This window comes from Phocoena phocoena, chromosome 2, assembly GCF_963924675.1.
Source record: "Phocoena phocoena chromosome 2, mPhoPho1.1, whole genome shotgun sequence".
NCBI lineage: Eukaryota > Metazoa > Chordata > Mammalia > Artiodactyla > Phocoenidae > Phocoena > Phocoena phocoena.
In genome coordinates this window covers 59,438,670-59,463,912 of record NC_089220.1, presented here as the reverse complement: position 1 = coordinate 59,463,912, position 25,243 = coordinate 59,438,670, and the positions used below count along the sequence as shown (strand labels likewise).

General features: G+C 34.9%; 1 protein-coding gene across 9 annotated transcripts in view; it reads left to right on the top strand.

The window, feature by feature from the left end:
• The window catches only part of MIA2 (MIA SH3 domain ER export factor 2), a 113,430-nt gene that overhangs the window by 72,296 nt on the left and 15,891 nt on the right, over positions 1 to 25,243 (top strand). For 6 of the 9 annotated variants that reach the window (XM_065871364.1, XM_065871365.1, XM_065871372.1 and 3 more), the window contains 8 exons: positions 412 to 550; positions 5,015 to 5,116; positions 6,075 to 6,135; positions 6,689 to 6,724; positions 10,394 to 10,461; positions 11,717 to 11,799; positions 13,456 to 13,584; positions 16,795 to 16,953. In XM_065871364.1, coding sequence (XP_065727436.1) covers positions 412 to 550; positions 5,015 to 5,116; positions 6,075 to 6,135; positions 6,689 to 6,724; positions 10,394 to 10,461; positions 11,717 to 11,799; positions 13,456 to 13,584; positions 16,795 to 16,953 — 777 coding nt within the window. The remainder of the gene's footprint in view (positions 1 to 411; positions 551 to 5,014; positions 5,117 to 6,074; positions 6,136 to 6,688; positions 6,725 to 10,393; positions 10,462 to 11,716; positions 11,800 to 13,455; positions 13,585 to 16,794; positions 16,954 to 25,243) is intronic. The other 3 variants (XM_065871373.1, XM_065871369.1, XM_065871368.1) reach the window with 1 other exon arrangement.

Genomic DNA, 25,243 nt, shown 5'->3' with positions numbered 1-25,243 from the left:
ATTAATGGATAAAGTTTTTACTAGATAAAAAACATGCATTATTCATCATGTGGAAGTAGTTTCATGGAAAATATTGAACTATTTGCCTTCAAAACCCTCATCACCAAAATTTTGAGAATTTTAGTGGCTTTTGTCTCCTAAACTGAAAATTAGATGCTAGAATTAGAATATTGAAGGTTTTAGGAAATTTTTTTTTAAAGTAAATCTTTAAATAATAAAAAAATTTATAATAATTTATATAGCTCTTTAAAATGTTAAAAGGTATTTAGGTGAATAAAATACCTTATAAATTTTCTGTTGCAAAGAATTTAGTTTATTAATTACTTTTGGTAATTTTTATTTTTATGAAATGTTACTGTGCAACTTAGAATATTTGCTCCTTTAATTGTGATTTAAAAACTTTTTCTGTAGAGTGTATTAAAAACCTCCAGACTGAACAAGCATCTTTACAGTCAGAAAATACACAGTTTGAAAGTGAGACTCAAAAGCTTCAGCAGAAACTTAAAGTGATGACTGAACTGTATCAAGAAAATGAAATGACACTTCACAGGTAATAAAAATTATGTTGGTAACTCCACTGAGTGGGAAGTAAAGTAGCTTAAAAATGTTGCATATGCATGTGGCTTATTCACAGTTCTCAGTTTATGACTGGGTTGCTTTTCATCAATTTATTTTTAAGAAAGTTATTTGATTTTGACACATTTTTCTTCAAGGAAGAAAATATAAATGATAGTAGACTTTCCAGGCTGGTTCACAAAATCCTCTTTAACTTCTAATAAGTAGTCAGCAAATTATTGCTAATTAAACTTCCCAATATTGCAAGCTAGGTCTGGGAATCTGGGTGGACATCTTACTAATTGAACTATCCATTAATTCCATCTCGGATATATATAAAACTGATTCCTCTCTCCTGTGTAAATTGCTGCAGCCCAGTGTTCCTTGTCTCAGTAAAAGGCAGTGTTATTTGCTGAATTGTTCAGAGCAGGTGCTTAAGCCATCCTTGCCTTCTCTCTTTCATTCAGTCAATTGTCAGATTCTGTCAGCTTTCCTATGTCTTGAATCTGACCACTTTCCACCACCTTCCACACTGCTATTCTGATCCCAGCCATCATCTGTTAGTACCTGGTTTATTGCAGTAGCCTCATGAGTAGTCTCCATCTTTCCACTCTTAACTTCCTGCATGTGTTTTCAGTAGCATAGCCCTCTAAAACATAAATTATGGGTATTGTCACCCTCTTGCTTGGAAATTCCAAGTGCCTGCACATCACACTCAGAATTTAATCCACAGCTTTTATCATGGCCTCCAAGACCCTATAAGATCTGGCCTGTTGCTACCTCTTTAATTTTAGCTTATTCATTTTCTTTTTCCCTCACTATCTTCCAGCCATGCTGGCCTTTTTGATGATCTTTAGCATGCCAAGCACATCTGTAGCTCAGGGCCTTTTGCACTTGCTCCTTCTGCCTGGAGTGGTTATTCCCCTGTGTAAGGTTCAATCCTTCATTTCACTTGAGTCTAGGTTCAAGTGTTACCTCAAAGAATCTTTCCCTGGCTACTGTAACTAAAATAATACCTGCCCCTTCCTATCCCTTTATCTTGTATCTTGCTTTATTTTTCTTCATTATCCTCTGATGATTGATTATCTTTTTTTAAAAAAAATCTTACCCACATTAAATGTAAACTCCATGAGATAATTACTTCATTCTCTTCTCGTCTGTATTCCCAGTGCCTGAAACTATGCACATGGTAGTTATTCAATAAGTATTTGTTGAATATATGAATAAATATGTTTAGTGCTTTTATATACTGTAGTGAAAGATTGTGTTTGTGTGTGTGTGTGTGTGTGTGTGTGTGTGTGTATGTGTATGTATGTGTATGTATGCTGATGCTTGAATGCATAGATACACAGAAGACCCTTGAGATATCTATCTGGAGACACCAGATTTTCAAATACTACTATATCACATGTTTTTCATCATTAAAGGAAATAAAATATCTGGAGACACCAGATTTCCAAATAACACTATATCACATTTTTTTTGTCATTAAAGGAAATAAAATGTAACAGACTTTCAAGCCTCTTTATAACTTAATGCAAGTTTTTACAGTTGATCCTCATTATTCGAGGATTCTGTATTTGTAAATTCACCTACTTGTGAAAATTTATTTGTAACCCCAAATCAATACTAGTGGGACTTCCCTGGTGGCACAGCGGTTAGAATCCTCCTGCCAGTGCTGGGCACACGGGTTCAAGCCCTGGGCCGGGAAGATCCCACATGCCGTGGAGCAACTATGCCCGTGCGTCACAACTACTGAGCCTGTGCTCTAGAGCCCGCGAGCCACAACTGCTGAGCCCGCTTGCTGCATCTACTGAAGCCTACATGCCTAGAGCCCATGCTCTGCAACAAGAGAAGCCACCGCAGTGAGAAGCCCGTGCACCACAACAAAAGAGTAGCTCCCACTCGCCACAACTAGAGAAAGCCCACGCGCAGCAATGAAGACCCAGCACAGCCAAAAATAAATAAATATAAATAAACACGTATATAAAAATATCTTAAAAAAATCAGTACTTGCAAAGCTTTAGTGGTCATTTGCAAACTTGCACAGAATGGCAGAAAATTTGAATTGCCCAGTGTGCATGTTCCCAGTTGAGGTCGAACAAGAACTCTGCCTTCTTGTTTCAGCTCTCATTCTGTAAACAAGTGTTCTTTATTTAGGGCCACATCTTAATTTTTTATTTTTTTGGTGATTTAGCTGTTTAAAATGGCCCCCAAGTGTAGTACTGAAGTGCTGTCTAGCGTTGCTAAGTGCAGGAAGGCAGGGGTGCGCCTTCTAGAGAAAATACATGTGCAGATAAACTTTGTTCAGGCATGAGTTATAATGCTGTGGGCCATGAGTTCCTTGTTATGAATCAGCAGTATATATTAAATAAGGTGTCTTTAACCAGAAACACATACAACAGGGTTATGTATTAATGATAAAAGTGCTGTGATCAGAGCTCATAGGAATCTAACCCTGTATTTCCCCTAGGAGTAGTATTTGCTAATTTAGGATTTGTGGTGACTTTATAGACCATAACTAGCGAGAATAATGAGATTCTATTGTATGTGTTCGGAAACTGGTAGAGAATATTAAAACTTCACTGACATCAGGATGCTAGGTGATTTGTTAGGCTCTTTGACTACCAAGCTGTGTACTTCAATCATGCTTTGGATTCAGTTCAGAATTTACAACCTTTCTATTCATCATGGACTTCTGGGCCATTGGGGACTGCTCCAGGCATAAAAGAGAAATAAACTTGACAAAATGGAAGGGCTACAATGAGGGTAGCCTCATGGTTTCTGTCAGTAAACCTAGGAATGAGTCCTTCTTTTTAGGTTAGGATGAAAGATACTGTGAGTAAATTTTGGACATAACGGATTATTTGAGGTGAAAGGAATACTTTTGAGTGTATCTTCTGAACAAAAAAATATATGTTTGATTATGGAAATTTAATGAGTGATGTTTAAACTTTCAAAGAAAAGAAGTATTCTCTGTAGATACTCAAAGCAAGGATGGGAAGCTGAGCAGAAATCCTAGCTGTATGCCTGTTTGTTATTCACATTGCGATTTCATTTATTAGTTTGAAATGTTTTCAGTTCTCAATTTCCATCCTTTATAAGCCTACCCAAATTCAAGAGGAGGGTTCATAGAGTTTACCTTTCAATTGGAGGGGTGTCATAAATTTCTGGCCATTTTAAATCATACAGTCTATACAGTAAGAACACACCTCTCTTCCATCTCCAAGCCCACTACACTTTAATGCTTTTCCTAAGGAGATGACTTATTTTCTTATAACACCTGTGAAACGATTGAGTTGGGGAGTGCTTCCTAAGCAATAGGTAATGTAGTATGTGGAATATAAAACATTTATTGTTGACATGTAGAATTTCTTCAGTGGTTTGTCATGTTCTTCCCCAAAGCTCATGAAAAAGGTGAGGCATCCATAGGTAGGACTCCAAATATGTTTTCCTGTGGCCTTCAACAAGTATATCTTGAGGGACCAGTGTTATTAATGATACTGTATGAAACAACATGGGTGATGTAGTATAATGGAGTCACTAACTGCTGACTGTATGCCTTGGTCTAGTTATTTAGTTTCTCTGGGCTTCATTTTTCTTTTTGTAAACAGTACCCTTCTTTTTTTTTTTTTTTTTTGCGGTATGCGGGCCTCTCACTGTTGTGGCCTCTCCTGTTGCGGAGCACAGGCCCCGGACGCGCAGGCTCAGCGGCCATGGCTCACGGGCCCAGCCACTCCGCGGCATGTGGGATCTTCCCGGACCGGGGCACGAACCCGTGTCCCCTCCATCGGCAGGTGGACTCTCAACCACTGCGCCACCAGGGAAGCCCAACAGTACCCTTCTTATAGAGCTATTGTGATAATTAAATAAGATAATATATATAGAGGTGAAAGAAGAGTTTCTGGCACATGCTCAAGGGCTCATTAAATTAGCTATTATGGTTAAGTAGAAGTAGTAAGTTGGACACTAAATTTTATTTACTTTGGGTTCATTTGTGTGTGTGTGTGTGTGTGTGTGTGTGTGTGTGTGTGTGCATGTGCGTGTGTCCTGGCCTGGAAGCCCAATCACTATTTTAACAACTAACAATCAATTTAAAAATTATTGAAACATAGTTCATTAGTTGGTGACTTCTTGTCTAATAAATGTAATACTTTATACTAGAAAGCTTGGTAAATAATATAGTCATAATATTTTTTATTAATATTTACCTTTGATAATCTTATTTCTGTGATAAATTCTTATAGAAAACTCTTGAAACTTCTGTATTACTAGTACTGTATTAGACAAGATGCTTTACAATTTGAGTTTATAATATTAAATTCCACACTCAGGTACATTTTTTTCTTGCATGTGATGTTTTTACTGGTATTTGCAGATTGCTTTATGGGAAGCAGTAATTGATTATTGATTATTTTATGACATATAGTAAAAGAAATAAAACACTTTTTGTTTTAAGGAAGTTAACAGCAGAGGAAAACTACCGGTTAGAGAAAGAAGAGAAACTTTCCAAAGCAGATGAAAAGATCAGCCATGCAGCTGAAGAGCTGGAGACCTATAGGTATTGAATATATTTTACCCCTTTCTTTTGAGGTGGGAAGAGTATCCAAAAGCCCAATACCAGAAAAAATAATAAAGCAACCAAAAAAACCCCACATATTTTTGATTCATTATTTTTCCCTTAGATGTCTTGCTATTATGTAATTACACAGAAAATATAGAAAGGAATCGCACTTTCAGTGTGTGCGATTTTAAATCTCTCACGTTAGTTGGATTTGAATATGAGCGATCCTATTTTATGTTAATGTTAAGAACTTTATGAATGTGATTAATTTTAAGGTCTTTCCTCTTTGGTTCACATGGGGAAGAATGTATATAATGTTAATCAATTTGAGAAGTATGCCACCAAAAGGAGAGTAAGCCTTAATTAAAGTTATGAAGAAGTGTTTATAAGACCGTACGTCTAGTTTTTACCTTAGCTCAATCCTCACTGAGCTAAGGTAAAATAATAGATATAATAAAAACCCAGAGAAAATAAGTGGCAAGATTCAACAGTATTCCAAATAGTTGTGATACTTCATTTTACATTGGGAAGAGTAAGCTTGAATTTTATCCAAAAGAAGCAATTGTCTTTTTAGTCTTATAAAGGTAATAAATAACAATTTATTTCTTATAGATCATTAATTTCCTAGAGTTCTATTAAGATTATATGAAGTCTGAATAAATCTCCCAATACTATGCTTCTTAAAAATAAAAATAAGCCAGTATACCATCTAATCTTTTCATGATCTTGATTTAGGTAAACCCAAGTAGTAGTACTCCTAAAGCTTAATTAATGTTGAAATTATATCAGGAAAAAATATACTTTAGAACCTCGTAAAGGTAATTAACATGTGGAGTTCTAGAGTTAAATGAAACAAAGCACTCTAGGTGTTTTAATTAATATTTTCAGTAGAGATAGTGTGTTCTATAATTTCTTAGTATATGTTAATAGTAGAATGATTATTTGTTCTTTATAGAAAGCGAGCCAAAGATCTAGAAGAAGAATTGGAGAGAACCATTCATTCTTATCAAGGACAGGTAGGTATGTGCATGCATGTGTGTGTGTGTGTGTGTGTGACTTAAAACAGTTGTGATTTGTTTGAATTGGTATCTGTTTTGATGCAGGAGTATAGTTACTCTCTTAAGGTTTTGCACATGGCTGTGGAACATTTCTAGGTAGGCAGAGATTCTGGAACAAAAGATATTGTTTAAAGTTGCCATGTGAACTGATGCTGATTTGGGAATTTGGGTTGCATAAATAAATAAACATATATCAGCATTGGGGCCTTTGTTTAGTCTGGCTAGTTGTCTCTTAATTGGCACCTCCTATTGTAGTTGATAATTATGTAAAATAGAAATGTTACTAGACAAAAATTTTAGTTGTCTTTACATTCAGTTTTTGTTTAAAAGTATAATAGAGTAGATCATATGTATATGAAAATTTGCTTTAAAATGTTACTTGCTGACTTTTTAGAGATGCTTGAGTTATTTTTGAGTTTATGAGTTGCGTACTAAATCATAGTGGTAGGTGTGAATGTTTTTTACTGAAAAAAATTGTTGTCAGTACTATTTTAATGACTTTCTTTTTCAGATTATTTCTCATGAGAAAAAAGCACATGATAATTGGGTAAGTATTAAATTTTCTTAGGCTTTTTCATCAAATTGTTCTTTTTCCTAATTTAAATGAGCAGTGTAAAAAGTACACTTTTAAAACTGAGAAAAAAGGTGGTGTTTAAAGAAATCAGTTTCTTTTAATTTCACCAGTAGTGAAATTATGTTCCTTATGAACATACTTTGTTATGATACAGTTATGCACAAAATGTGACCTTTCCTTCTCCGCTTTCAGCACATTGCTTCTTTGCAAGGAGCTTATACTCTTTGAGGGAGGTGAGGTAGTGTTCATGGACTTGTTTCAGGCACTGGATTGTCAACTAATTACTTGTGGACAAATTACTTAAAATTCTCTGGGCCTGTTTACTCATCTGTAAAACAATGGGACTGTACTCAGTAATAATCTAGAGCCCCTCCTAATTCTAAAAGTTATACAGTTCAGGTGTCTGATTCTCATTGTTGAATTACTTGTTACACATTAGGAAAAAGACCATCATGAGAAATGACATGTCAGTGCTCCAGAGGAACTGTATGAGGAAGTGATAAGCATGTAGTTTTTGACTAGTGATCAGGATGATCCCTCTAAAATGAAGAACTATTGTTAATAGCTGGCCTTTGGAAGACTTGTCCCTTGCAGTCTTCAAGGGGAAGCAGTTTGCACAGTGGGTGAATATGGGGTCTGGAGTCAACCTGTCTTGGTTGATATTCTGACTCTATCGTCTACCACCAGTTTCCTTACCTAAAGACAGGGATATCATTAGTACCTATTTCATAGAGTTATTGTGATGGTTAAATAAGATAATTCTGTTAGCCAGGTACCTGACATATAGTAAGCACTCAGTAGATATTAACTGTTAAATTATCACTGTTGTTATACTGAAGCTTGGAAGGTATTTTTGTTTTTAGGCATGGATGTTTCTTGGAATGGAGATTTCAACTTACAGTGAGAGATTATATGTGTTGAATATCAAGGTCCTTCCCAATTTTGAGATTTTTGTATGCTTCTGTATTGAGTGGTCAAGTGAAGATTTGTTTTTGAATTAATAAGCTGGGCTTGGAAATGAATTTAGTCTTCTTCACCACTCCTCACCTTTTTAAAAAAAATTTTATTTATTTATTTATTTATTTTTGGCTGTGTTGGGTCTTCACTGCTGCACACAGGCTTTCTCTAGTTGCGGCGAGCGGGGGCTGCTCTTCATTGCGGTGCGCGGGCTTCTCATTGCAGTGGCTTCTCTCATTGTGGAGCACGGGCTCTAGGTGCATGGGCTTCAGTAGTTGCGGCACGCAGGCTCAGTAGTTGTGGCTCACGGGCTCTAGAGCACAGGCTCAGTAGTTGTGGCACACGAGCTTAGTTGCTCTGTGGTATGTGGGATCTTCCCGGGCCAGGGATCGAACCTGTGTCCCCTGCATTGGCGGATTCTCAGCCACTGCGCCACCGGGGAAGCCCTCTCACCAGTTTCTAAATACTCAGATGCAAATTACTTTTTCAAGATGGAGAGGAACTGATGTTAATTAATATCTCTTATGTTCTAGGCACTGCACTTAAAGGCATTTTACATATATTACTCATTCAATCCACACTGAAACTCTGTAAAATAGGTATTATTGTTCAGGTCTTACTGGTGAGGAAATAGCCCAAGGTCACATGATTAGAGAGGGAAGATTGGAAATTGAAAAATTGACCTTTCAGATTCATAAGTCTTGTACTTTTTCTTTTCAATACATTGAATCTCTTGTTTAGTAAATAATGACATTGATTTTAAATTAAAACATGCAGAAAATATGCCCTTCATGTCTCAAATTGAAAAGATATTTTTCAGATTTTATAAAAATAATATATACTTATTGAACAAAAGTTCATACCATGTAGAAAAGTACGAAGAAGTAATCAGCAGTATTACTTTAATTTATTCCATACTTTTTTGATACATTTAGACATAAAGCATATATATATATGTTTAAGAAAACAAAATCATATATTAACGTTTTATACCCTGCTTCCTTAATGTATCATAGATATTTTTATGAATGTTTTATAATTTATATAAACCTTTCTCATTTTATAAACTTTTAGTTTGTTTCCATTATTTTACTGTTATAAATAATTTCGTAATTTCAGATGTTACTTTCTCTATTGAGCATTTCTTTGCTCCATCCTGTTAGATTTAATCTTTTCTTCCTTCAAACTGTCATAGTACTTTGCTTTTTTGTATCCTGTGGCAGGTACTATGGTCATTTATATTTGTCCTTACCACAGATTTAAGCTTATAGGGACTGTTTCATTTTCCATAACACCTGTTCCTAATAGAATCTTTTTTGCATATTGTACATATTTAATATCTGAATACGAATGTTTTGGAATACAGTGCAGTTATTCACTGTAATTACAGTTTTTGCTGACCTTTGGGTATAAACTTTTCAAGTATGAATCATTGCCATCAGTTTATTTTTGTATTTCTCTGTTGTAGGTATATCTTTAATATATACGATACTATAATCAGAGTAGAACTTACTTTTGACTTAACTATGCATTTTTTTTGCCATATGCTTAATAGTAAATATGTTACACTATAGACAACATTTAGAAATGATTTTAGTTCTGCATTATTAAAAGTGAAATGAATTGGTATTTTGTTAACTAAAATTGTTATGGTGTAGTATTCTTTTTTGTTAGTACAAAATTGATTATATAATTATATATCAGAAAAAGATTTACACATAGAATTTTTTTGATATTGAGTGCTAAAATGTGGTTAAGCTACATTTTTGGTGAATATTTGCCCAGTTAAAGTCAATTCTCAGGTGCAGTTCACCATTTTAAGGGAACACGTTTGATAATATAGTTCTTTTTACTTGTAAAAAGTTACAGACTGCGTTAATTTACCTACCTTTTTGTGATCGTTACATTTGCTCTAGTGGATTGCATTAATCTGGCAGGTCTGATGTTCTACACCCTGTTGCTTGTAATCTGGAGAGTCCACAGAATAACTGGGAAACATGCAGTATTCTATACAAGCTTAATTTTGCCCACAACTATTTGGGTATATTGCATGTTCTTGGTATAAGTGTAAGCTTTTTTTTCTAAAACATATATACTCTGATTTTTATTAAATGAAAGTGTCTCTAAGCAAATGTAAAAGACTAAAGGAATGTATCTATACGGTGCTGTGCACTTAATAAACACACAGCATGCTTTGATTATATTCAGCCATTAAAAAAAATGGCCTTTACCAGCTCTGAAACTGTTTTAGACCTTTATAGGTTCACAGAATTATAGTGATTTCTTTCCAGAGACGGTTACTTTGTTCCATAGCCAATGCAGCCATGCATAATGATCCTGAGTCTCAATTCCTAAGCTTGGGTCCTGTTACATTGCTCTTGTCATTTTATTTGGATATTTACAACACCAAATAATGCTAATCCTTGACTTCACATCTAGCTAAAAGCATTTCTTGCAAGTATATGATTAAACTGCAGCCTTAGGCTCATGTCTTCTGGTTATATGAAACTCATTCCCTTTTAAAATAATTTTCTGAATTAGAATTTTTTTACATTGAGTTTACTGAAATGGATACTTAGTTACTTAAGTGACTGGGATATTTGTATGCCATTATTGAGATATGTATGCTTATCTTTCATTTTAAGTTTTCATAAATGTTTTTAAAGATATATTATTTTCCTTAAGTTGGCAGCTCGAACTACTGAAAGAAACCTCAATGATTTAAGGAAAGAAAATGCTCACAACAGACAAAAGTAAGTATCTTAGTGGGAATACTTTAAAAACTTTAGTTATGACTTTTATTCTTAGTTGTTATTTTAGTAATTAGTTATAAGGATAACTTTATAAGGATAAAGTTTATAAGGATAAACAAGAAAGCTTTCAGTGAACCCAACATATCTAGTGGTAAAGTATCTATTAGTTTTACTAGGAGTTACTAGATTTTTGTTTGAAACACTTGCCTTGGAGAGGTTACTCTAACAGAAGGAAACTTTTCACAGATTCTTTTGTAAAAAGTAACTTTAAAAAAAATTTTTTTTTTAAACCAGTGTAGGTAGCAGGAGATTACCAGAGATGGAGATAGACAGGATGAATCTCTCTGATACAGTACTTCTCAGAGTATTAGCATCTTTTAATGAATAAGTGGATAGAATGTTTATTATTTCTCTTTTTCCCTGGTTTTATTGCATTGGGTGGCATTGCTTTACAATAACAAAATGAATAGGAGGATAAAAGGGTACAGTGTACAATCGAAGGGAAGAGTAAACACTTTTCTATGAAGATTGTGAAAGTCTTCCCATAGTGTTATAATTTCTTGACAGAATGTACTATTAACATTATCCAGTATTAGTTTTAGTCTTCTTGTCTTTTCTACTCACAAATGAAAACTGAATGATTAAATGTATCATTTCAGATCTGATGGTCAAGAACTAGAAATAAGATTCTTTTAAAATGTCATATTTTTCAGATAAAAAAATTTAGGAGTAAAATAGTGGGATGAGTTAATCAGATTCCAATTTTATGTTATGATTGGAATCATATGGATAACATTAGAATGGAAAGCATATGGGACTCAGAGCTGGGAGCCCTGTGTTTTAATCCTGGTACTTTCATTTTGCATAAATCAAATTAAACTGCTAGCTTCACTTTCCTTAGTTGTAAAATAATAGACTTGAACTGGTTGACCTTGGAGGACCCTTCAAGATCTTTCTAAAATTTGGATTCTGTGATATAGTACTGTTTATACTCTGTTTTTGAAGAAACAAAACAAAACAATTCCAAGCCTCAACAAAACATCACTATTACTAGGCAAAAAGGAACCTGTTACCCCAAAATAAATAGTGGGGGATATGGAAAGGTATTTTGGTCAGAATAATTTTAAAGGATCTGTTTCTCTTATGTAGATATTGAGATAGTGAAGAGTAGCTTGTACTTAATAGTGGCAGTTTCTTGAAATGTGGGTGCTTCTCTTGGATGAGTAACTTAGAGATGTTTGTTCTTTATTTGCAGGTTAACTGAAACAGAGTTTAAATTTGAACTTTTAGAAAAAGATCCTTACGCACTTGATGCTCCAAATACAGCATTTGGCAGAGGTAGTTTTTTTTTTTAATCCCTCATTTAAAATGCATGTATTTTTATACATATTGCATATATAGTTTATATTAGTGTGAATTAACACTGCTAATAAATATTTTAGATTTTGGAGCTAGGGTTCTAATCTGAGTTCTCTCATGGTCTCCCAATTTTCTGAGTTTTGTTCTCTCGCAATAATGTAAATAATGGCTGCCTCCTTTTCTCAGTGGCATTTGGTAAGATAAAGTATGTTTAGTACCTTGAGCTCCTTGAGAAGCAAAGTGCTTTGTACATAGTAAGGTACTCATTAGTTATTTTTTTGGGGAATGAATAAGGATTGCTTAAATGGAATAGCATTGTGACTGTTTATATATTAACTATTCTTTGGAATTTGCTTGAATTATAAAAATAAGATTAAAACAACTGGTTTTAAATTATTTAAAAGTATTCATTAAAAAGTTGGGAAAACCTTAATAATATGAGTTTTGATTTCTTTAATTATCCCTAAAAGAAACAGTTCTTTGTAAGATGTATTTAATATTTCTGTCCATTCATTAATGAGTTAGCATCTTTATGATCTCATACTATTCCAAATAGTTAAAATTTTTCCAAATAATTTTGGTTGAATTGGAATTAAGCTTCTAGGGCAGTGAAAACAAACTTATTTTTATATAGGTAGATTCCCCTTTTAATAACTGTTGAAAAGTTATAAAAATCACTTTTGAGAGTCCAGTTTCATTAAAATGAAAGTATTTCTACATTAAAAAATAGAAGATTGTTATGGATTTCAAATAGGAACAAAATCTGGAGTGGGGGGAATTATTCAGAAGGAATTTTTATCTGAATCTAAAGCAAAAAAGTCTCAGGGTAAATTATGCTTTGATCTTTTGTTGTAACTATATTTGAATATTATATAAGCTACATAATAAAATTTAACATGTTTTGAAAAGTGTTATTTTGGTGGCATTTAAGTTTGTTTGTTTTTTGATGTTGTTGATTTTTGATCTTTGGAAGTATAACCATTATTTGAGAATGGTGAAGTTTGTAAAATGATAAGGCTCTTCTTAGTTATATGGTTTCTAGATAAAGTGATTTATTTAATGAATTATTTTATGTAAACTGAATTTTCACTGGTGATGAATCAAAAGTAATTTCTGATGTTTCAGAGTATTTTGTGGGGTTTTTTTTCCTACTTTTCAAAATGTGAGCTTTTCTCAAGTAATTCATGGCCCAACACAGCCTATCTGGGGCTGGCCCTGATTTAAACAGAGCCCTTCCATGTTACAACCTTCACCAGCTTAAATATCTGGAAACATACTGCCATTAAAAACAAAACAAAACCAAACAAACTTCATGCCCCTCAAGTCCTCTTACTACTATAAAATATGATGTCCTTTGCTTAATATTGTATGGTTATTCAAGTGTATTAGTTACCAAGGAGATGATGTTTTTATTGACTGAAGTATCCATTTGGTAGATAGACTTTAAAAACAGAGGGTTCAGTATTTAATTCTATCCCATATCAGCAAAACCCAAGGCATGATTAGTATTTAAGACAGGGATTAAACTTAAATTGGCAATAGAATGACCCGAAGGTAATTGTTGAAATGGGATTCTAATCTGTAGTGTAGGTAATTGAAACTATGAATTTAAATATGCTGTTTTAATTATTCCAGAGCATTCCCCATATGGTCCCTCACCATTGGGTCGACCTTCACCTGAAATGAGAGCTTTTCTCTCCCCTCCAACTTTGTTGGAGGGTCCACTCAGACTCTCACCTTTGCTTCCAGGGGGAGGAGGAAGAGGTATATTGTTTAAACATCTTTATTACTCTAGATTTCTTCCTTACTTTATATTTTCATCTCAACTTATCTTTAAAATGATCTTTAAAATAAACCTTTGCAAAATACAGGCATTCCTTGCACTTATTCTGGGTTACTTTTGTTTGGAAAAGGAGCTCTGTGACATCTAATTTGAATATATTTTTCCCTTAGAAACACTGTTATAATGGATTACATTTTGTTCAAGGACTTGATATATATCTTTTAAAATCATATTTTAACTTCTTAAAAACTGTATTATACTATATATCACTTTATAAAGGATACATATGATTGTATTTTAATGAAACATTATTGGAATATAGAATTTTAAAAATCTTTTTTACCTTATTATCATGGTCTTTTTCATGGTAGAAAATCAACAAGTGAAAGATCCTTTTTTTTTTTTTAAAAAAAAAGGAATTCAGAAGTGCTCTCTTGAAGGCAGAGTTTTGATGGGAACCTAAAAGAGACCTAAATCATTTGTTAATACTTTGAGAAACTGACCCCAAATTGTCTGCTTTGTTACCTTCTTATGTGTTTTTGAGAATTTCCAGAGCCACTTCAAGCCCAAGCATTAGCTATTGATCTTTCTGCATTTACCTCATCAGCGCTTACCCTGATGTTACCTGTGTATCTGGAGTTTTACTCTTTTGATCTCTCAACTATATTTTGTTTACTTTGTCAAATTACTTTAAAATTTTCCCTTGAGTTGTAGCAAAATTCAAACCTATGTATTACAAAATCAAGAGTCTTAGGTTTTTAGCACCAAATCTGTGTTTATATCATGTCATATTACACACACCAACATAAATATAATTGAAACCAGTCACATGAAATAGCACTACCCTTACTATTTTTGATGCTTTCTGATATCTTCTAGTCAGTTCTATTCCATTTCATTAAAAAAGAATGCTAGTTAAGATTAAGTTAATTTCATGTACCACAGTGGGTTGTAGCCAGCAGTCTGAAAAACAGTGCCCTAGAAATAAGGGTATATAATTGGCAAAACTGCAAATGTGAATCACTGGAAGTTGAATGACATAAGTCAAGGATTGCTTGTAGTCAATTGAATATTTGGAATAACAGTAAAAATTACCTTTGATTTCTCCTCTCCTATCTAAATTACTTTCCTTTCTTTTAAAATTACTTTCAAGATACAGTGTGGTTAGCATTTGCAAGTGTGTTTTACTATTCATTAGAAAAGCTACAGAAGTTTTAGGTAAGTTATCAGCAGGTCTTAAAAAGAGTTGTTTTGAATTAAAAGTTTCTGTGACCCACCCGAGAAGAATGACCTTTCCTTTCCTTTCCTTCCTCTTGTTATCATTTTTTTTTTTGAAAGTTTGGATGAGATATATGTTTGAATAAGGTTGAGTATAGGAAAATAATTTCTTTTTAGAGTAAATTGTATGTAACTTTTGGACTGAATGAAAAATCTTAACCTTTAGAGTTTTCATGTTTGCAGTTTTTCACCTGGTAGTCACTTGGCCTGTACTTTGTTCTCTGGAAGTAAACAATCAGGAGAAAGCCTTTGAATGTCTCCTTTAAAGATCTGTCCTTCACTCTAGACAAACAGCCTAATGGACTCTTGCGCATGTCTCATTGATTTAATTTTCTGCTTTCCCAGCCTTTTTCTTCTAATGAACTGATTAGAAAGATGAACATGCTAGAAGGAATAAGGAAAAGTTGACGTTCTGATATAAAAGTCAGTTGGCCTGACTCTACAAAAGAGAGTAGATAGGACAATTTTAAAGATTACTACATATTAAAAAAAAAATGGTTATACTTACTTGTACAAGTTACCATGAAAAGGTCATATTAGTTTTAGTCTCTCTCTTTTTTTTTAAGATTTATATTTTATTTATTTATTTTTTACATCTTTATTAGAGTATAATTGCTTTACAGTGGTGTGTTAGTTTCTGCTTTAGTCTCTTCTTTTAAAGGAGGTACTGAAATGTGGGAAGCATTGTAGAAAGATTTCTATTAAAGCAATTTTTTAAAAACTTTTTTGAACTCATTACCCCCTCAATGACAGATGAAGTATTATTTTGTTATTTAATGTTAAAAATTTTTTAATATTTTTCATTTTAATTGAATATGGGTTATTAATTGAGGTACCATTCTTTCTGTGATCATAGGAAAGGAACTTTAAAATGATTCCCCTTCTTTATTAATGTTAGCATGTCAGTTTTTCTTATCCAAATGAGTGTTACCTTGTTCAAAGTGTTTATTTCGACAGTGCTGTTGTTTTTGAAACTCTTGTTTTAGACTCGCCTTCAGAGTTGTGAGCTGTCTTTGAAGGTGAATTTGATATTTAGAAATTGCTAGAAGCCATTTAAAGCCAGATTTATTTGGCAGATATAAAGTTTGTAATCAGACTGGTTAAAATCATTTTTGGGCAGAAGTAGAGAGTCATGTTACAACATTAAGATCCAGTTTTTTGAGTGGCTCTTAGGTTAATCTGAGTACATTTCTAAAAGAGTTGTTCTAAAAAAATACTTCGAGGGCTTCCCTGGTGGCGCAGTGGTTGAGAATCCGCCTGCCTATGCAGGGGACGCGGGTTCGTGCCCCGGTCTGGGAGGATCCCACATGCCGCAGAACGGTTGGGCCCGTGAGCCATGGCCGCTGAGCCTGTGTGTCCGGAGCCTGTGCTCCGCAGCGGGAGAGGCCACAACAGTGAGAGGCCCCGCGTACCGCAAAAAAAAAAAACAAACAAACTTCGAGTCGTTTCAGAAATATTGAAATAGGTATATTAGCCTCTAAGATGACTGTTTTAAAGGCATCATGTGCTTTTTGACTATTGGCATATTAGTTTAAGCAACAAAAACCTGATTTTGTAATTATTACATCTGGTATAGACATCTCTTGCTTTGCAATTTACTTTCTACCCTTATTTTTCAGACTTAGTGGTTATAATTTTCAATTTAACCACTGATTTTATGTGTAAATAATGATGGTGATAACATTTAAAAATATTTTATAGGCAAGTGTTTGCTTATGTACATGACAATTATTTTTTCCTTTTTGTCTTAGAAATGGCTTTGGTAGGATAGAGTTACAGTCTAATGTGTCTTAGGGAAACTTTGTTGGAATCTGATTGTTTTTCCTTTTTAAAAAGGTCTGGATTTTATTTGATGATGGATCTTGTAATACTTTTTTAGATAAAACATAGCTGTATTTTTCTTCTTTAATTAGGCTCAAGAGGCCCAGGGAATCCTCTGGACCATCAGATTACCAATGAAAGAGGAGAATCAAGCTCTGATAGGTTAACTGATCCTCATAGAGCATCTTCTGACACTGGGTCCCTTTCACCTCCCTGGGAACAAGATCGTAGGATGATGATTCCTTCATCAGGTATGGAAAGAGTATGTTAGTATGTTTATTTGAAAGGCAAGCAGTATGTGCAACATATAGGAATGGAAGAAAAGAGGAGAACGTGTGTGCCCTGTCTTAAGAAAAGCCATGATATGTATTAGAAAACAACAATACACACATTTCCAAATAGAATAATTAGGGATAATTGTTCACATTACAGAAGGCTGTCCTCTCTGCACCCCCCCCATCCCCCCCCGCCGCCCCATGGAATGTCTTTATTGTTTTTGTTGCTCATAGAAGTGATACATGTTTATATTTATGTTAGAAAATCCAAACAATGGAGAAATGTATAATTAGGAAAGTGAAAAAAATCCCCCTCATCATCTTAAGCATGCCCTTCTCAGAATTTAGTTTTATATCTTTTAGGGAGTTCCTTTTTGGTATGCATTCATAAACCTAGGTATACCAATTCCTTCATCACTTCTGTGCAGTTATACTATTCACCTTCTTGTAATTGTCTTTTTTTTTTAAAAAAAATTTATTTATTTATTTATTTTTGGCTGTGTGGGTCTTCGTTTCTGTGTGAGGGCTTTCTCTAGTTGCGGCGAGCGGGGACCACTCTTCACCATGGTGCGCGGGCCTTTCACTGTCACGGCCTCTCTTGTGTGGAGCACAAGCTCCAGACGTGCAGGCTCAGTAGTTGTGGCTCACGGGCCTAGTTGCTCCGCGGCATGTGGGATCTTCCCAGACCAGGGCTCGAACCCATGTCCCCTGCGTTGGCAGGCAGATTGTCAACCACTGCGCCACCAGGGAAGCCTGTAATTGTCTTTTTACCTTGAACGGTATATCTTAGATTAATTGCCAAAATAAATATATTTACTAGAAGACTCACAGTAGAACATCCTGAAGTAAGGCAATAACTGCTGTTCTCCTGATAGAACTAAAATCTCCCCTACTTTCTCAAGGGATGTATTTTAAACTATTCAGCTTGCTAAACTTTTATTTATGCATAGTGTTTCATGGACACTGTTATGTAAAATGAACTATGCCTGCTTTGTATAAATTAGTTACAATTAAAAAAATATACTAGTTCAGATTGCTTCCTGAGGAGTTGGAGGTAAGAATACTGTGATAAAAAAACCTTTAATTCCAAGAATTAGCCTTTGCTTTGATAGTGTGTATGTTCTATGAAGTGGTACCTCCTTTGGTTTGATATCACTTTCCTCGGCTTGATATCACTCGAATATCAGCTTCATAAAGACAGAGATTTGTGTCACTTTAGTTCACTGCTGTATCTCCAGCACCTAGAACAATGCTGGACCTGTAGTACTTGCCCAGTAAATATTTGTTGAATGAATGAATACCCCAATAATTCACAGAAAGCTGAATATTTTTTCGTATTGTTTTTATATTTAGAAATATATATGCTGTGACTTAAAAACTTAAGAATCTGTTAGCAGGTGGCATAGAACATCCTTTTTTCAAGGACTTTTTCTTGAGTAACTTTCATTTTAAAGTTTAGCTGTGATAAAAATAAAGATTAATAAACTACAGCCCCTTTCTTAAGGAACGTGATTTCAGGGTTTTGTTGCATATCATATTTCTGTATATCTTTGTAGAGGACATTCCTTTTGAGAATTTACAAGCTGTCAGTACCAAGAGTCCCTGTCACATGCTCTGCCTACCTCCCCAAGTACTATCCAGTGTAGTGATTCTCAAACTTGGCTTATCATCAGAAATAATCTAGGGAACTTCAAAAAAAAATGCAAATACTTGGGTTTCACCTCATTACACCTTTTTTTGGGTAAATTTTATTGAAGTATAGCTGATTTACAATGTTGATTTATATTACACCTTCTGAACATGAACTCTGGAGGTAAGCTCTGTATTTCTTTTTTTTTTTTTTTTTAAACATCTTTATTGGGGTATAATTGCTTTACAATGGTGTGTTAGTTTCTGCTTTATAACAAAGTGAATCAGCTATACATATACATATGTTCCCATATGTCTTCCCTCTTGCGTCTCCCTCCCTCCCACTCTCCCCATCCCACCCCTCCAGGCTGTCACAAAGCACGGAGCTAATATCCCTGTGCCTTGCGGCTGCTTCCCCCTAGCTATCTACCTTACTACGTTTGTTAGTGTGTATATGTCCATGACTCTCTCTCGCCCTGTCAAAACTCACCCTTCCCCCTCCCCATATCCTCAAGTCCGTTCTCCAGTAGGTCTGCGCCTCTATTCCTGTCTTATCCCTAGGTTCTTCATGACATTTTTTCCCCTTAAATTCCATATATATGTGTTAGCATACGGTATTTGTCTTTGTCTTTCTGACTTACTTCACTCTGTATGATAGACTCTAGGTCTATCCATCTCATTACAAATAACTCAATTTCATTTCTTTTTAAGGCTGAGTAATATTCCATTGTGTATATGTGCCACATCTTCTTTATCCATTCGTCCGATGATGGGCGCTTAGGTTCTTTCCATCTCCGGGCTATTGTAAATAGAGCTGCAATGAACATTTTGGTACATGACTCTTTTTGAATTTTGGTTTTCTCAGGGTATATGCCCAGTAGTGGGATTGCTGGGTCATATGGTAATTCTATTTGTAGTTTTTTAAGGAACCTCCATACTGTTCTCCATAGTGGCTGAACCAATTCACATTCCCACCAGCAGTGCAAGAGTGTCCCCTTTTCTCCACACCCTCTCCAGCATTTATTGTTTCTAGATTTTTTGATGATAGCCATTCTGACTGGTGTGAGATGATATCTCATTGTAGTTTTGATTTGCATTTCTCTAATGATTAATGATGTTGAGCATTCTTTCATGTGTTTGTTGGCATTCTGTATATCTTCTTTGAAGAAATGTCTGTTTAGGTCTTCTGCCCATTTTTGGATTGGGTTGTTTGCTTTTTTGTTATTGAGCTGCATGAGCTGCTTGTAAATTTTGGAGATTAATCCTTTGTCAGTTGCTTCATTTGCAAATGTTTTCTCCCATTCTGAGGGTTGTCTTTTGGTCTTGATTATGGTTTCCTTTGCTGTGCAAAAGCTTTGAAGTTTCATTAGGTCCCATTTGTTTATTTTTGTTTTTATTTCCATTACTCTAGGAGGTGGGTCAGAAAGGATCTTGCTGTGATTTATGTCATAGAGTGTTCTTCCTATGTTTTCCTCTAAGAGTTTGATAGTTTCTGGCCTTACATTTAGGTCTTTAATCCATTTTGAGCTTATTTTTGTGTATGGTGTTAGGGAGTGATCTAATCTCATACTTTTACATGTACCTGTCCAGTTTTCCCAGCACCATTTATTGAAGAGGCTGTCCTTTCTCCACTGTACATTCCTGCCTCCTTTATCAAAGATAAGGTGTCCATATGTGCGTGGGTTTATCTCTGGGCTTTCTATCCTGTTCCACTGATCTATCTTTCTGTTTTTGTGCCAGTACCATACTGTCTTGATTGCTGTTGCTTTGTAGTATAGTCTGAAGTCAGGGAGCCTGATTCCTCCAGCTCCTTTTTTCGTTCTCAAGATTGCTTTGGCTATTCGGGGTCTTTTGTGTTTCCATACAAATTGCGAAATTTTTTGTTCTAGTTCTGTGAAAAATGCCAGTGGTAGTTTAATAGGGATTGCATTGAATCTGTAGATTGCTTTGGGTAGTAGAGTCATTTTCACAATGTTGATTCTTCCCATCCAAGAACATGGTATATCTCTCCATCTATTTGTATCATCTTTAATTTCTTTCATCAGTGTCTTATAATTTTCTGCATACAGGTCTTTCGTATCCTTAGGTAGGTTTATTCCTAGATATTTTATTCTTTTTGTTGCAATGGTAAATGGGAGTGTTTTCTTGATTTCACTTTCAGATTTTTCATCATTAGTATATAGGAATGCCAGAGATTTCTGTGCATTAATTTTGTATCCTGCTACTTTACCAAATTCATTGATTAGCTCTAGTAGTTTTCTGGTAGCATCTTTAGGATTCTCTATGTATAGTATCATGTCATCTGCAAACAGTGACAGCTTTACTTCTTCTTTTCCGATGTGGATTCCTTTTATTTCCTTTTCTTCTCTGATTGCTGTGGCTAAAACTTCCAAAACTATGTTGAATAAGAGTGGTGAGAGTGGGAAACCTTGTCTTGTTCCTGATCTTAGTGGAAATGCTTTCAGTGTTTCACCATTGAGGATGATGTTGGCTGTGGGCTTGTCATATATGGCCTTTATTATGTTGAGGAAAGTTCCCTCTATGCCTACTTTCTGGAGGGTTTTTATCATAAATGGGTGTTGAATTTTGTCAAAAGCTTTCTCTGCATCTATTGAGATGATCATATGGTTTTTCTCCTTCAATTTGTTAATATGGTTTATCACATTGATAGATTTGCGTATATTGAAGAATCCTTGCATTCCTGGAATAAACCCCACTTGATCATGGTGTATGATCCTTTTAATGTGCTGTTGGATTCTGTTTGCTAGTATTTTGTTGAAGATTTTTACATCTATGTTCATCAGTGATACTGGCCTGTAGTTTTCTTTCTTTGTGACATCCTTGTCTGGTTTTGGTATCAAGGTGATGGTGGCCTCGTAGAAGGAATTTGGGAGTGTTCCTCCCTCTGCTATATTTTGGAAGAGTTTGAGAAGGATAGGTGTTAGCTCTTCTCTAAACGTTTGATAGAATTCACCTGTGAAGCCATCTGGTCCTGGGCTTTTGTTTGTTGGAAGATTTTTAATCACAGTTTCAATTTCAGTGCTTGTGATTGGTCTGTTCATATTTTCTATTTCTTCCTGATTCAGGCTTGGCAGGTTGTGCATTTCTAAGAATTTGTCCATTTCTTCCAGATGGTCTATTTTATTGGCGTAGAGTTGCTTGTAGTAATCTCTCATGATTTTTTTTATTTCTGCAGTGTCAGTTGTTACTTCTCCTTTTTCATTTCTAATTCTATTGATTTGAGTCTTCTCCCTTTTTTTCTTGATGAGTCTGGCTAGTGGTTTATCTATTTTGTTTATCTTCTCAAAGAAGCAGCTTTTAGTTTTATTGATCTTTGCTATCGTTTCCTGCATTTCTTTTTCATTTATTTCTGACCTGATTTTTATGATTTCTTTCCTTCTGCTAGCTTTGGGGTTTTTTTGTTCTTCTTTCTCTAATTGCTTGTGGTGCAAGGTTAGGTTGTTTATTCGAGATGTTTCCTGCTTCTTAAGGTGGGCTTGTATTGCTATAAACTTCCCCCTTAGAACTGCTTTTGCTGCATCCCATAGGTTTTGGGTCGTTGTGTCTCCATTGTCATTTGTTTCTAGGTATTTTTTTATTTCCTCTTTGATTTCTTCAGTGATCACTTCATTATTAAGTAGCGTATTGTTTAGCCTCCATGTGTTTGTATTTTTTACAGATCTTTTCCTGTAATTGATATCTAGTCTCATGGCGTTGTGGTCAGAAAAGATACTTGATACAATTTCAGTTTTCTTAAATTTACCAAGGCTTGATTTGTGACCCAAGATATGATCTATCCTGGAGAATGTTCCATGAGCACTTGAGAAAAATGTGTATTCTGTTGTTTTTGGATGGAGTGTCCTATAAATATCAATTAAGTCCATCTTGTTTAATGTATCATTTAAAGCTTGTGTTTCCTTATTTATTTTCATTTTGGATGATCTGTCCATGGGTGAAAGTGGGGTGTTAAAGTCCCCTACTATGAATGTGTTACTGTCGATCTCCCCTTTTATGGCTGTTAGTATTTGCCTTATGTATTGAGGTGTAAGCTCTGTATTTCTAAAAAACTCCTTAGGAGCTTCTGAGGATTAGTTAACTTTAAGAACCACTTATCTATTGAGTGCCCTTACTAAATGGAGAAGGGCATTGAGTCCCTGAAAAGATTAGCTAACAATCTTAGGTTAAAACAGCCAGGTGAGGAGCTGAGACTAGAACTCAAATAGTAGTGACTGTTATTCATAAAATTGGAACAAATTTTACATGCCCTTTAAAAACTGCCTGAAACCTGTAATTTTTCAGACATTTCAGTGTTGTCCCAGGTCTCTGAGTCTCTTTTCATTTTGTTTCCAATTTTTTTCCCTTCTTTTTTCAGTTGAATAATTTCTTTTGACCTGTCTTCAAGTTTAGTGACTCTTCCCTCTGTCACTTCCATTCTGCTGTTAAGCCCATCCAGTACAATTTTATTTTAGATATTGTATTTTTCAGTTCTAGAATTTCCTTTTTTTTTTTAAGTTTTGATTTCTTTGCTGAAATTTCTTACTTTTTAAAAATCACTGTAAGTATTTTTTAAACCCCAATATCTGCTTTAAAGTCCTTGTATGGTCTTTCTAACATCAAGGTCATCTTGAGGATGGCCTCTATTGATTGTATTTTCCCTTTAAGAATGGGTCACATTTTTCTGTTTCTTTGTATATTAATTTTGGATTGTATTATAGACATTGTGGAGGTTCTGGATTCTACCGTATTTCTCTGAAGACTGTTGTTTGTTTTGTGTTACAAGACAATTAAGTTGGTGAAACTGTAGACTTATTCTCTCCTGTGGTGGGTAGCAGCTGAAATATTAGTTCAGTTTTTAGCCTTTGCTGAAAACTGCTTAAGTTTGCCTCACATGTGTGTGGTTCAGGGGTCAGCAATAGACTCGGGCAGAAAACTCAGAATTTTAGTTTCCACTTCTCTGGCTCTCATGAGCTCTGTCCTTTGGTTTTTCAAGCCAGAAAGTTCTGTGAATTTTGACTGCTCTGTGCTATAGTTTGACTGTGGTCTGCTTTCAGGCTAAACTATAAAGGAAAACTCACCCCATATGGGTCCCTTCTTTCAAGTTCCCACTCCTTTCCCAAATCTGCCTACTTTTGTTCATGGTCCTGAGTCTTCAGCTATTTATTTCATTATTTTTAAATTTTTTGATTTTTTCCAGTTTTATTGAGATATATAATTGACACACAGCACTGTGTAAGTTTAAGGTGTACGGCACAATGAGTTGCCTTACACAGATCGTGAAATGATTACCTTCCATAATAAGTTTAGTGACATCCATCATCTCATATAGATACAAAATAAAAGAAAAAAAGTTTGGGAATTCCCTGGCGGTCCAGTGGTTAGGACTTGGTGGTTTCATTCCCGGGGCCTGGGTTTGATCCCTGGTCGGGGAACTAAGATACCACAAGCCCCGTGACTCAGGAAAACATTTCTTTTTCCCTTGTGATGGGAACTCTTAGTATTTATTGTCTTAACAATTTTCCTATGTATCATACAGCAGTGTTAACTACGGTCATCATGTTGTACATTACATCCCCAGTACTTATTTATTTTATGACTGGTGGTTTGTACCTTTTGATCCCCTTCACCCAGTTTCCCTTCTCTCTCCCCCCACCTCCGGTAACCACAAATCGAATCTCTTTTTCTATGAGTTTGGTTTTTGGTTTTTCAGATTCCACATGTAAGTGTGATCATGCAGGATTTGTATTTCACGTATCATAATGCCCTCGAGGTCTATTCATGTTTTCACATATGGCAAAATTTCCTTCTTTTTTATGGCTGAATAATATTCCATTGTTTGTATGTGTATATACATTTTCTTTATCCATTCATCCATCAATGAATTCTTAGGTTGTTTCCATGTCTCGGCTATTGTAAATAATGCTGCAGTGAATATGGGGATGCAGATATCTTTTCAAGTTAGTGTTTTTGGGTTTTTTTGGGATAAATACCCAGAAGTGGAATTCCTGGATCATATGGTAGTTCTATTTTTAATTTTTTGAGGAACTTTGATACTGTTTTCTATAGTAACTACACTACAGGTAGTTATTTTTTGTAAATTGTCTGGACTTATTATATGTAGGAGGGTCAGTCTGTTATGAGCTTACTCTGCCATGCTAGAAATGGAACCTGGTATCCATTATTTTCAGAGTCTAACTGAAAATTCAAAATTGTGAGCTTCTGAATCTGCCATGCTAGAAGTGGAACCTGGTGTCCATTATTTTCAAAGTTTAACTGAAAATTCAAAATCATGAGCTTCTGAATTAACGTCTTCATAGAAGAGATATATATCCATTCTATAGAGAGTGTTTCCAAATAATGTAACTGATCCATTTGGTTTAACACAGGGGCACCTGTGCCAGTGCTAATCTTAATGAAATAGGATAACTCTACAGAAAGAGTAAAGGAATTTTAGAGACTGTCCTATACTTTATGAATGAGTGGGGTTAAATGACTCCTAAGACTCTACTTGAATTGGAGCAATGCTGATAAATGTATTTAGCTATTAGCCCTGTTTTCACCTAGAGTAAAATTATAAAAATATTCTGTGTTTGCCCTCAGTACATCCCTATTTCATCTAAATAGTCACTGAACAGGTTTC